The sequence below is a fragment of the Salmo salar genome, chromosome 06 (assembly GCF_965601325.2).
Source record: "Salmo salar chromosome 06, fSalSal1, whole genome shotgun sequence".
Classification (NCBI taxonomy): domain Eukaryota; kingdom Metazoa; phylum Chordata; class Actinopteri; order Salmoniformes; family Salmonidae; genus Salmo; species Salmo salar.
In genome coordinates, this window is record NC_138296.1 from 35,819,929 (window position 1) to 35,834,284 (window position 14,356).

The window sequence follows — 14,356 nt, forward strand, 5'->3', positions numbered from 1 at the left end:
GACTGTAGCCTACATTTAAATTGATTCCAACATACAACCAATGTTTCAAAATATGCACAGGCAGGATGCATGTTGTCTGCAGAACATTCTGCCCACACATCTACAGAAATGTGATCAAAAACGCAATTGCTGCTTTTTTTTACCAAACTGCCATGGCCTAATTCAAAAGTGCCAAATTATACAGCAAATAAAGTGCGTTATTGTCACCATAAAAGGTGAATGGAGGACATTTTCCAGTCAGTTTTATTGTTCATTCACGGTGCAGGTCTGGTTTATAAGTGAAACATGAGTATGTATGGCATGCGCGGGGCCTCCCGAGTGGCTCAGAGGTCTAAGGCACTGCATCACAGTGTTGCTGCGCCACCAGAGATTCTGGGTTCGAGCCCAGGCTCTGTCGCAGCCGGCCGCGACCGGGAGGCACATGGAGCAGCACACAATTGGCCCAGCGTCGTCCGGGTTAGGGGAGGGTTTGGCCGGCAGGGATATCCTTGTCTCATCGCGCACTAGCGACTCCTGTGGCGGGCCGGGCGCAGTGCACGCTGACCAGGTCGCCAGGTGTACGGTGTTTCCTCCGACACATTGGTGCGGCTGGCTTCCGGGTTGGATGTGCATTGTGTCAAGAAGCAGTGCGGCTTGGTTGGGTTGTGTTTAGGAGGACGCACGGCTCTCAACCTTTGCCTCTCCCGAGTCCGTACGGGAGTTGCAGCGATGAGACAATTGGATTCCACAAAATTTTGGAGAAAAAGGGGTAAAAATCATAAATGTATGGCATGCTCCAAGTTTATCAATCTCAATATTTTTGTACACACGCAGACTTGTCAGACATGGCGCACGCAGAAATGTATGCAACGTTTAGAAATGAGGCTCCTATGTAATACACGACACAAGAAGTTACTCAAGTCACAAACCTAAACACTACTAGGCTATTCCCCTCAGGAGTTTTTTGTAACGGTGGATGATTTGAGATGGGTGAGTAAATGTACAGTATAGCCTAAAAACTATAAAATGACTTTAAAAATGAGTAACATTTTTATTTCACGACATACACTGACTGGATGCATCTGGCATCATGGCTCATGTAGCCTTAGCTTCCGTTGTGCTAGAAGAGCACAGTAATGAGGTATTGGCTGCCCTGCCATATGGCATGACTGACTTGAGGTGCCCATAGGAAAAACATATAGGGCAGATAAAAAAGGAGATTTACAGCTCACTGCTTCTACAATATGGAATTGGCCGCATTATAATGGCACTCTGGTTCTCAAATAGAGGGCTGTCTTTTGCTGTACAAATAGATCTGAAAAATCACTGGCTGCATTCATGCTTCTCAAAGGAGAACTAGCCAAGAGCATAAAGAATAGGGGGCCTTAAGTTCCATTGTCAGAGGCAGAGGCCCCATCTTTTGATTCCAATCCCATAACGGCATGAGATATAATAGGCCTCCTTTCCAACTGAGATGTAAAATGACAACTGTCAAGCAGATCTCGTCATATTGAGATTAGAGTATCATTTTAAACCCTAACCCAAAGGAGAATTTTTTGAAACCCCCCAAAACTAAAATGAGTTCCTTCCCCTTCATAACGCTGATGCAAAATCACATGACACATTGTGAAACTAAGCCAATCAGCACAATGTGAAGAAAAAATTAACCAGATATTTTTCATATTCGCTACGTACATTTTAGTGTGGGCTAAGATTATTCTATTAACACTTGACTATTTAGGTTAATATGTAAAGAAACTCTACACAAACTAAGGAGTATCTAACAGCTTTAAAATGTATGTTTAATAAAAACAGGAAGGTAGGAGTTACAGCTCTGTTGTGTACGCCATTTACTGATAAGCAGAAAGAAACATTGTGCAACACCACACACACAGACAAAGATGTCTATATGAGGTACATGTTCTTCAGTTACAGTTAGCCTAATGTAGACAGTATAATTCAGGGCCAAGACTACCATCAAGCACCTGAGAAAACTCTTAGTAAGCTAAACAGAGCGAGAAAAAAAAAAAGAGTAGAAAAAAAGCCTTTTTTTTGTAGGATCATTTCAGCCATTGTTGCTGTCAGAATGTGATTGTCCGCTTAGTCTGTGCGTGTAACAAATAAGAGGGATACATTTTGGTGTGTGACTCAGGGCTGCAAATTAGAAGAGCCCTGGCTGGTCAATCAGCTGTGTGAGTCAGAGGTAGAGGCCGAGGAACAGTGCAACCTGAATGCTCAACACAATGTGAAACCAACAGGACCACACACTGCACACATCCCCACTGTGGTCAGAATCAAAGGCAGGTCACATGAGTGGCTATAACCACTCATCACACAGAAAACACTGAAAAAGCTATGCGGTCACTTCTGACCTGCAAACCGATATTTAATTTCAGAATTTGTTCAAATTAGGTTAAGGGTTAGGGTCAGGGTTTGGTTAATTAAGGAAAAAAAATGTAAGTCATTTTGCAGGTCAGCAGTGTTCTTACAGTCTCTCTCAGAAAACACATGAAGGGAAACACATTGAAAGGGTAACATCAAAGAGATCACAAATAGGCTACATATACATTCACACACAAAATGCATGCACAGACTAATTTCCACCAAACTTTCCAACAGCTCAATCATGGTAAAAACACTGACTTTTTGTCAGTTCTAGAAATAGAACCAGTTTATGTCTTACTTCCCTCTTTTCAGGCAATGGAAAGAGCTCCCAAGAGCACCACGTAATAAGACAATAATGGCCTTCAGGAAACATGTAAAAATCATGACCAGCTCCAAGAAATACAAATAGCATGGGCTTTAGTGCACCTTAATTATTCAACCAGACATTGCATTCTAGCGAGAGAAATCAGTAACGCAAACTAATAATCCAAAGTGACTGCTGTCATATTCACACACAGAACCTTCTGACTGAATACTGAGGGAAAGAGGGTTAAAGATATCTTGATTTCACAGAGTCGATCTTTTGAATCTGGATTATAGAATGATTTATATTTCTGTAAAAATACATTGTCATGTTTATGAAACACAACAAAAGGCTTACACAGCAGCAGCAGCATGAGGCGATTAATGCATGTTACATTCCAATCCCACCCCTTTCATACCATCGATGGTGGAGCTTTAGTTATGTAAAGGGTCTTTTCTAAAAGCAGGCGGAGGTTGAAATAAATTGCTGTGTGGCACCAGCTAGTCGCTAACCATCTTCGCAACTGTTTGGATTAAGAATCCTATTTCAACTTGAAGAGGCCTTCAGTTGATATCCCGTGATTGACATACAGTTTATCAATCACTGACATATACAACCCTTTCTTTCATCAGCTACACCACCAGACTGTAGGCACTGACATGACAGCAAAGCTTCTGGTTTGAGAGGGCCAACTCACAATCTTGTTCAGAGGACAGAGACTCTTACAGTCTAGGCTTCAGCCACCCAGAGACTAACAGTGACACACCGAGAGAGAGGTGACACAGAGACGACACATTGTGTGAAACAAGGGCTCAACAGATGCTCCTGTGTGGTGGAGGGGGGATAGAAAATAGAATACAAACACCACATTTCTCCATGCCGGTGCACTTAAGGCGACTTTGAATAAACAAAGCCTCAACACAGGCCATCCTCTCGTGAGAGAGACCCTTGTCTCGAAAGCAGAGATGCTTAGGCTTAGCACTAGCAGGCAGTACTGGAGATAGATGTTGAGAGAAGCGTGCCTCAGACACTGATACTCAATCTTGGATGGATTATTGAATGCAATACCCTGCATGCAAACTAAACTGGGTTTAATAATTCAGTAGACAGAAGAAACAGATACTAAGCTTTAAAGAGGTGAAAGTTACACATTATCATGATAAATACCTTCAAATAGATTAATGTAGGTATGTAGGCGTAGGCTAGACCTTTGTCAATCAATCACAAGACTACTCAGTCTACTCTACAGTATGTGAACATGACAATTTGCATAAAACTGCACAGACTTTGGAAACAGAATGGCTGAGCTACCTAGTTTCCCTTCCCATTTTTAAAATATCACACTGACAGCTGTCTGATATGATACCCTAAAATTAAACTGACTGATGCTCTATCACATATCAAAATGTCCAGACTGAATGGAAGCAGCAGTCTTGGCCAGCAAGTGCCAACTTTGACAGACAAAACCAACCAATGACAAAGCACCCACCAAATTATTATCCATTAAAACAGGCTATTTGGAGGAGTTGAGGTTAAGATTCACACCAGGCCTATTTATGTGTTAATTTCCTTTCTGTGCCGTAGAACCAGTCATACAATAAGTCGACTATCTGAAGTGATTGTTCTGTACACAGAAATGATCACACTGCTGTTTGAGACATAAGGCAGACAAAAAAGGTCCATCTTGAGCACTAGCCATGTAGCAGGCCATTTAAAATGTGACCAACTCTACCTTGCAACTAGTGACTCTCAGCCCTGCTAGTTTGGGAGCAGGCCAAACCTAAAAAGGACAAATCCCACTCTCCTCAAATAGAAAGCGGCCAACCTCAAACAGTCACAATGATATGGAACGGCAGCTTGCCAAAAGGCAGAACACAACCCCTGGATTAATCTTTTTAAGTGTAATAATCCAGTTATGCTCGGTACTCTTTGATGATTACCTTACCTCAGGGGAACAATTGGTCTGAAGAAAAACCCATTTTAGCAAATAGTGGTTGCTCCAAGCGGCCTTCAATGTTTAGGCGGATGGCAAAGACTGAAAACACAATCTTAGACATCATCGTATGTGCATTGCACATGTAGTAAACTCTGCAATGGCATTTGCATTGCAGTCAATTAAAGTTATGCCTCACCAATACACGCCCCCCCCCCCAAAAAAAAACTTGCTAAACAAAAGCAGCCGAAAATAGTCCATCACACGGAAGCTGGTGCGCTCAGCTTCATTTCGTGGTTTAGCCTACATGCTAAACATGCCACGATGTGAGGCGCCTGTGGGCATTATGGGGGATGGAGAGAGAATATGGGCATGTTCTGTCATGTCCCACAGAAGAGTAATCTGGAGGGGAGAACATTCAGACATACGCCCTGCTATCAGTAGAGTGAGGAAGGGGGGGGTAAGAAATTAAGAGTGATAGTTGGAGAAAGGGAGACTTGTCAAGTGAACGGACTACGGTTCCCCTCAAACCTGGTGGTGCCAGATGAGGTAGCCATCAACCAAGCACCGCCTCCCCATTTCAGATTCTGTCTCCCCTCTATTTCTGTGAACGACTCTGAAGGGAAAACCTCAGTGAGTGACATTGGCAAGTCACTGCTACTGCAGAAAAACTGCTGTTCTGGGGGGTGTTGCTCTAAATAGGGCGACCATCCCGTCTCCGAATGTGGAGCTTGCTCGGCACTGTTCTGTTAATGACCCCTCTTTCCCAGTCAGCTCACCCCCTGCACTCATTCCCATAACAAAGGCAATTATGATGAAAGGGTAATAAATCCATTTGAATTCAATCACTTTTTGACAGCACACCTCTTTATTTAAACAAAACCTTCCATTCATATTTACCCGTTGCAGAACTGCACAGAAAGTTACTTCTTGGACATGAATGCAAAAACCTTCAACAGAAACGTGCTTAAAGTTCACCTATTTTGTATACCCAGCCATACTATGAAACATCCATGTCTTCATCACTGGAAAAGATAAACGGTTGAGATTGATATCATTTAAAAAAAGTTGACAAACAGGGTTGTCTACCTATTTTATAATTCCGTGATTTCATAAAAAAAAAAATTCAACATTGTCTTTTAACCTTAAAATGTCAATGATCTAAAAACGCATATTTTTGGTAGAATGGACATCTTTTTGGTAGAAGTTAAACGTTTAAAAAAGTTAAAATATCAATTGCAACGGCTTCCCTGTGGCTCAGTTGGTAGAGCATGGTGTGTGCAACGCCAGGGTTGTGGGTTCGATTCCCACGGGGGGCCAGTACAACATTTTTTTTTTTATGCATGAAATGTATGCATTCACTACTGTAAGTCGCTCTGGATAAGAGCGTCTGCTAAATTACTAAAATGTAAATGTAAAATGTGTACCAGCTAAATTGCAGTGGTATGAAGGGATAGGTCCATTCTATTAATTATATTTCTATAATTGAAACGAAACCCACCCTGTATCCAAGAGCGTGTCTCAACCGATGGTGGACACAACACAAAATCCTCAGATATAAAATAGGGTGCCAAACCCTCTTCCTGGGGATCTACTGTCCTGTAGGTTCAGTCCAACCCTAATTTAGCATATCTGATTCAGCTAGTTAAGGTCTTGTTGAGCAGCTAATAAGTATAACCAGGTGTGTTAAATTAGGGTAGGACTGAAAACCCACAGGACTGTAGATCTCTAGGAAGAAGGTTGGGCAGCCCTGGTCTAAGCTATAACATAAGCGGATATTTTAAAAATAAAATGTTTACGTTTTTTAGATAGGCGTTAAAAGGTTTTTAAAAAAAAAATTATTACACAACAAAAATATAAACGCAACATGTAAAGTATTGGTCCCATGTATCATTGGCTGAAATAAAAGATCCAAGAAATTTTCCATGCGCACAAAATGCTTATTTCTCAAAAATGTTGGTGCACAAATTTGTATTTCATCCCTGTTAGTGAGCATTTATCCTTTGCCAAGATAATCCATCCATCTGACAAGTGTGGCATATCAAGAAGCTGATTAAACAGCATGATCATCACACAGGTACAACTTGTGCTGGGGACAATAAAAAGGCCACACTAAAATGTGCCGTTTTGTCACACAACACAATGCCACAGATGTCTCAAATTGAGGGATCGTACAATTGGCATGCTGACTGCAGGAATGTCAACATTGTGAACAGAGTGCCCCATGGTGGATTATGGTATGGGCAGGCATTAGCTACGGACAACGAACACTATTGCATTTTATCAATGGCAATTTGAATGCACAGAGATACCGTGACGAGATCCTGAGGCTCATTGTCATGCAAAAACCTAATATTTCAGCTTGATAATGCACAGCCCCATGTCGCAAGGATCTGTACACAATTCCTGGAAGCTGAAAATGTCCCAGCTCTTCCATGACCTGCATACTCACAAGACATGCCACCCATTGAACAAGTTTGGGATGCTCTGGATTGACGTGTATGACAGCGTGTTCCAGTTCCCGCCAAAATCCAGCAACTTCACGTAGCCATTGAAGAGGAGTGGGACAAAATTCCACAGGCCACAATCAACAGCCTGATCATCTCTCTGCAAAGGAGAGGTGTCGCACTGCATGAGGCAAATGGTGGTCTGATTCACGCCTATCTTTTTTTTTAAGGTGTCTGTGACCAACAGATGCATATCTGTATTCCCAGTCATGTGAAATCCATAGATTAGGGCCTAATTTATTTATTTCAATTGAGTGGTTTCCTTATGAACTGTAACTCAGTAAAATCTTAGAAATTGTTGCATTTATATTTAGTATTATTTAAAAAAAAATGTTAAATTATTAAATAGTTTGACAACCCTGTTTATAGGTTTTTATTGTCACACACTGGACAGATGCAGTGAAATGTGTTGTTTTACACGGTCAGTCATAGTAGTACCGCACCCCTGGAGATTTAGATGATATCAAACTCAACTACTTATCTTTTCCAGTAATGAAGACATGGATGTCTCATGGTGCGGTGGGGTATGCAAATAGGGCAAACATGTATGGAAAATGTTGTTTAAATAAAAAGGGATGCTGTCAAAGTGATTGAATTCAAATGGGATTCACCCGTAAGTGAGAAGCCCCAATCATTCTTCTGAGGACCCCCTGGTGATTCCTAGAAAATGAATCCAAAACATGTCAGCCAAAGAACAAAGGCAGCACACAGAGACAGGATTATGAGATGCAAGGTTCCAGGGACAGAGCAGGAGGAGGGGCTAGCCAAAAGCACTTACTTAAAGACATTCTCTAGGACAATGAACCCTAGACCTCCCCATGCTCTGGTAGTGCATACTCCTTTCACATTCAAACTCATGCCTCTGCAAGGTAGACAGGCTGACAATGTTCTTCTCCGTGTTGAGGATCTTATGTGATCAAGTATTAAAAATGGATTTGGAAGGGTAAAAAACAGACTGTCTGAATCGCCCAATCAACAAACATTTCACTCTGGGTAGCGTGCTGTCTACTTCTAGAAGTTAACTTCTTTCAGAGTAACACTAATGATTCTGGCTGCGATTTTTTTTCTTCCTGATATGCAAATTTCATAAGAACCCTTATATGTAGCTCTACTTTCTGAGCCCTCTCTCCCCCAGAGCCCCCTGGTGAGATAAGGCCTCTTCAAAACCCCATAGCGAACCACGTACGAAGACAAAAAACAGGCCAAAATGAATTCATACATTGCCAGAGACTAAAAAGCAAAGTTGACTGCACCTAGTCTGCATACAATCCTTTTCATATTTATAAGTAATGATATTCAAGAGGCATGAGAGAACTCAAGATCTTACTGACACATACGAAGGGCTGGATGAAGGGAGGCAGAATGGACAAGGCCATTTAAACATTTCTACCACAGATATAATGAGACGTGTTCTCATATGGCAGGACCTACTTATTACAAAGTTAGCACTTAGATGAGGGCTGAAATTAAACTGTTGGGGGGAGAACCTTTCAAGTACATGTTTTTTAGATGCCCATGCAATCAAAATTAATTCTGGCTCTTCGCTCACACCAGTATTCCACGAGTCTTTCTCTGATCTCTGTCGATGATGGTGCCGAGGCCATGTGGGCGCGTGGCGGTCTAGCCTGCGGCTTACGCAACTCCTGCAGGAATTTTAGAGTCACACTGTGCTGCAGGTTTTGCGTTCTGCCATCGAGCTGCTCGCCGCCTCGCTCTCTGATTAATATTTATGCAGAGCTCGGTGCTGCTGGGGGCGAAGGGGATGTCGGATCACAGGGGCCCAGCACCACGCTGGCATCTGAGGCTAGGAGGGACGGGAGTATCTCTCTGGCTAGCCTATTCCTTGTCACCCCAGCGTTGGACCTGTCCTAAAGCTACAGAGGGTACTGCGTACGGCTCAGTACATCACTGGGGCCAAGCTTCCTGCCATTCAGGACCTAAATACTAGGCATGTCAGAGGAAGGCCTAAAAAAATTGTCAAAGACTCCAGTCACCCAAGTCATAGACTGTTCTCTCTGCTACCGCACGAAAAGAGGTACCGGAACATCAAGTTTAGGTCCAGGCTCCTTAACAGCTTCTACCCTCAAGCCATAAGACTGCTGAACAATTGATCAAATGGCCACCCAGACAATTTACATTGACACCCCCACCCTTTTACACTGCTGCTACTCGCTGTTTATTATCTACGCATGGTCACTTTACCCTTACCTACATGTACAAATTACCTCGACTAACCTGTACCCCGCACATTGACTCGGTACCGGCCCCCCTTGTATATAGCCTCATAGTTAGTTTATTGTGTTACTTTTCATTGAATTTTTTCCCTTTAATTTATTTAGTAAATATTTTATTAACTCTATTGAACTGCATTGTAGGTAAGCATTTCACAGTAAGGTGTAACTCTGTTGTTTGTGTCACACTGCTTTGCTTTATCTTGGCCAGGTCGCAGTTGTAAATGAGAACTTGTTCAAAACTGGCCTACCTGGTTAAATAAAGGTGAAGAAAAAAAAAGGTCTACACTTGTATTCGGCACATGTGACAAATAACATTAGAATTGAAATGAAGAGTATTGTGTTTCTGTGGTTATAGGGGTCTTGTGTAAGAGACCACTGTGCTTAACTAGCTTTAAGCATTACTTAACTATGCTTTAAAACCCATAATTGAGCTACCCAAGAACATATTTTCTGAGTGTGACTCATGTTGAAGAGACTGGGTGGGTTTTAAAAATAAGTGGGAGATGACTACTGATACTGTTTCAACAGCAGTGTCCTCTCCAACTGCATGCGAGGCGGGTGGGTACCTGTTGCCTGTCAACACACACCGCTATTATGGTGTAAGAACAGGGACGGTTTGCACTGGTGTGTTATGTTCATCAAGTGTCCCAGAGGGGGAAACATCTCTGTTGACATTCATCCATGACATTAATACACAAATAGTGCATGAGGCATTCTGATGGGGTGTACCGACTGCTAATAGCCACACAAAACACCACAGAATGCCATAAATAGTTCAAAGGATTTAAAGTGTACAGAATCTTACAAACATGTAGTTGCTAGCAAGGGCGAGGTTTAGCTCCATTTGCTACACATACACATAATCGTTTGACACGGAAATCAGATAAAACATATGATAGCTGGTGTGCTTAGGCGGTAAATTTACCCCCTTTACCTAAAACCCATTGACATTCAGAGGGATTATGATGATTACATTTAAATCCCAGAGCACTTGCATATCATTTCCCCCCCCCTAATATCTTGCAGTCCTGTGATGATCAAGCTCTGAAAATGGACTGAGCTCTTTTCAGGGAGCCTGAGAGTGAGGCTTTGAGTAAGATGGCTGTCTGAAGTGATCCATTGGCCCCAGGTTGTGTAAGATTAGAGAAGTTGCAGGATTGGCATTTCAATACAGTGAAATAAACCCATCCGCAAAGACCTTGTGTTCCCTGCGTGGAGCCCTATCACTCTACTAGGCCTAAACCTTGTATTGAACGTACTGTGATGTTGGCTTATTCATTGAATAAGGTGTAGCTTTAGATACCGATACTATACTGTGTGTGAAGAAAAGGCTGAGGAAAGAAAGTGCAAAGAGGAACATTGCAGAAGGCAACAACTCTGACAAATAAACTGTTGTGTTACTGTTATTTACCAGACGTGGGGCGATAAGGTCTTTGAGATTTTCCATGACAAACATTTTATTGTACCTGGTTTACAATAGAAAAACTTGTTTGTGTAATTCAAATGTAATTTTTCTTGACAATTGAGGGGCATATGCTCCCAGAACAGCAATTTGATGTGCCGGTAAAAATACAAGTACATTAACAACCTTCGATCAGGTGAATTATACAATCCTTTAAAGCAGATAACTAGCAGTTACCAAGCCTTGCAATTAATTAATTTGAAGATAAAAAAATGCACTCATCCTACCTTTAGAACTTCCCCACGTTTAAAACTTAACTCGTCGTCAGCAGTGGCTTTGAAATCGTATTTGGCAATTGCCTCCATGGTACTGGTTGTTGGATAACTGTGTATAACCGTGGGTTTAGGGTACTTGTTAGAGTCAGTCAGGGTGAATGCTGTTTTATTCCCTGTCGTTGATGTGTGGAGACCAGTAGTGTCAATATAAAAAACACAGTTCAAGAATTCCGTGATCGGTTGCTTGCTCCGAGTCGCTCCTCCCGTCTATGACCCGTTCCTTTAGGGCTGGATCCTCACATAAAGCTCACAGAAGGTATCTGCATAAAAAGGAGAAACATGCCACAAATTAATATCTAGCGTCTCTGTTTATGTCTGGATGTTGTGTCGGTCGACCACTATGATGATGGGACTGAAATTGACAGATGTTCTTCTAAAAAGAGATGAAGGCAGACAGTTGACATCTCTCGGGTGTGCACTTGATACATTTGATGCTGCTGATAAGAAACAAACCAAACGGCAGTGAGATGGGTGGTGTTCATTTTGCATGGCTGGACGGAGTATATTAATTTTAGACCATTCCATTGGTCCTTAAGTGAAATCTCAACCCACCTGGCAATGCAAAACGAACTGTACCAATGTCAGAATTAAATCCACACTAGTGGTTGGCCAATATTTGACAGGCCATTGTTGGGTCAAGGAATGGGAGAGCGCTAAAGTCTGTAGCTAACATTACTTGTTGTAGTGCAACATGCCTCATACGAAGTGGTTTACTATCTCTCCAATCAGATTCGTTGTTTACTAAACATTTCTTAGCCTGCTTGATACACACACACAACAATCAAAACCCGCACTGGAATATACAATTTCTGCATCAATTCGATACTTTCCGCTACGTAGGTCACTACCCAGGCTTACTTACCAACCATGCGAAGTACGTTATATTAAGTGACTAGCTAGCTAGTTGGTTAACATCTTTCTAGGTTATTATTTGATCATTCAAGTTTATGGGAGGCTTTCTGGCAACTCTCGTTATCAGTTTGTTTCCATCTGTGACAGAGCTTCCACTTGTAGGCAAGTCAGTTAACTAACTAACGTTAGGTACCCACATTAGGGCCAGTGATATAGCCAATTCTACTACATTTGCACTAGTGTTACAGTAGCTAAATTCACTTATTTTGGTTGTATTGTGAAACACCGTTTTCAGCTGTTTTGAATTAGAGCTATGAGCCAGTTCAAACGCTAGACATCTGAAAGAGGAAGCTAACGTTAGCTAGCAACTAGCCAAAACGAAAAAGCTAGCCGGTTATTTAGCTAGCTACTAGTAACAACAAACACACATAAAAAAACACCAACCTATTTAGCTAATAGTTATTTGTTTAATATCCAGGTTAAAATGTTTGTGTACAGTTATGCATGTGAATTCGTCGTTTCTAGGAAAAACTGCATGGCAAGCAGATAGCTATAGTACTGTAGCTAGCTAATATGCCTAACCAAAGCAAAAAACGAAGAAAATACTTTCGTATGCTAGCGGGTACTGTAGCTGGCTGGCTGGCTAGCCTTTGCTTCGTATTCTGTAGAACGAGACAAAAACTCACCCGCCAGTTTAGCTGTGAAATGTAAACTTCTTGCTTGATCAAATGTCCTTATTGTTTAGAATCCACCCTTTATTGTTTTGTTAGTGGAGGTAAATGTACAAAATACGTCTGTTTTTGCTTAAACCCAAACTAGCCAGCGACGTTTATTTCCGCTTCCTTCCAGATGCTTCGGGTGCTGCTGCTGCTTCGGCTCCTGCCTCGCGCTGTGAGCAGGGTGTCTGACCAGCCCAAGGGTCTCGCTTGCGATCCACTGGACCATCTATCGCGATACTTTCACCTGATAACTAGCTGCATAAATTCTATGGTTGCATTGCTCTAAAAAAAATGTACAGCGAAAGAAAAGTACAGCGAAAATATATGTATCTCTGTCTGTCACATAACTTTGGTATGCCTGATGCTGCAATAGGCAATATAGATTAAACTGTTGTACTATTTAAAACACATTTCTGTTACATAGCAAGTTAGATGGTGAAAACATAGGAAAGTGCGTCACCTAGTGGCAAATGGTGTCCACTACGGTCTACACACAAAATAACAACGCTTACACCATGGTGTCATGGGACGAAAGGCAAGGAAATTAATGATTGGAATACAAATAGCGAACATTTAGAAGTATTGTCAATGTCCCCCTATCCTTGTGGCACGTTTTTTTTCCCCTTAGTTGTTGTCAATCCAACAAACAGTGCCATCACAAACGGGCATCAATCTTGACAGTGGCGCTGTGTTAATTGTGCACTCAGGCACTTACTAACTGGTATCACACATAGCCTATTATTGCTACGATGTAAAATCAGTTGTCACTACGTGTCTCTATGTACCCCTCCTCTTTTTCTCTACCATATAGGGTAGGATGCGAAGCCACCATATGAAATGTTGGCAAGGCACATCACTGTAAACCTCACAGGCTCTCTTTCAAGAAGTATTCTTGTGTGATGGAGTGCTTTGATTAGCAACACTACTGGTGTAAAGATAGAAGAAGACCAATTGGATTTTGAGGAGAGGCTACAGAAATAGGAGCAGGAAAAGGTCAGTTTGTACAAATTCACCCCGTCTCCACTTTGATTGATTGATTAATTGATGTACTAGAATAATTGGAGCCTGGTTCATCACCAATAATTACAGTGCACAGCATAGACAAGGGCGCCCGTGCCTTTCTTTGGGTCTAAGATGTTTACAATTCGGGTTGTAAAGAATGTTGAGTAGTTACAAATGTTTCACCTGAGAAGTATTATTATTATTATTTTTGCATTGTTTTATATTTTTGAGACTGTGATGAGGACAAGGAATTTCCCGAATATATTTTGATGTCATTACAACAATTCTTGCCACTATGAAATAATACTTTTCACTATTCGACTGCATCTGTTTGAGCATGCAGTGGGTTTTATTGACAGTAGCCAAGCAGTACAATAATAGTATAGCCTACTGATGACTGAATATTTATTTCTATAGTCTACTCTGATGGTAATTAGGCCTACGTTATTTGCCTGTTTTCACATCATTTTTCATTCAGAGCCCATCCTTTTGTTGAGCTTTGTCTAACTTCGAAATGGACTTCGAAAATGTATCGAATGAGAACTGGTCTCAGACGTCTCTCCCATCATACAACTCACCCGAAAGTCCAGCAGGTAGCCTGTGATTTTCCTGATTTCATGCATGAATGTTATAATGTAAACTCCATGTTAATGAATTCAATGTTATCCTGGGAATTTAGTCCTATGACTTTTACTTTACATTTG

The 14,356-nt window shown here is 41.6% G+C and overlaps 1 protein-coding gene across 1 annotated transcript in view; it reads right to left on the reverse strand.

Moving 5' to 3' along the window:
* The window catches only part of LOC106607067 (growth factor receptor-bound protein 2), a 42,382-nt gene extending 29,557 nt beyond the window's left edge, over positions 1-12,825 (reverse strand). The window contains exons 1-2 of the mRNA XM_014203643.3: positions 12,618-12,825; positions 11,032-11,339 (exon numbers count right to left, since the gene is read on the reverse strand). Of these exons, the coding sequence (XP_014059118.1) occupies positions 11,032-11,109 (78 nt within the window). The 5' untranslated portion in view covers positions 11,110-11,339; positions 12,618-12,825. The remainder of the gene's footprint in view (positions 1-11,031; positions 11,340-12,617) is intronic.
* Between the last annotated feature and the right edge of the window lie 1,531 nt (positions 12,826-14,356).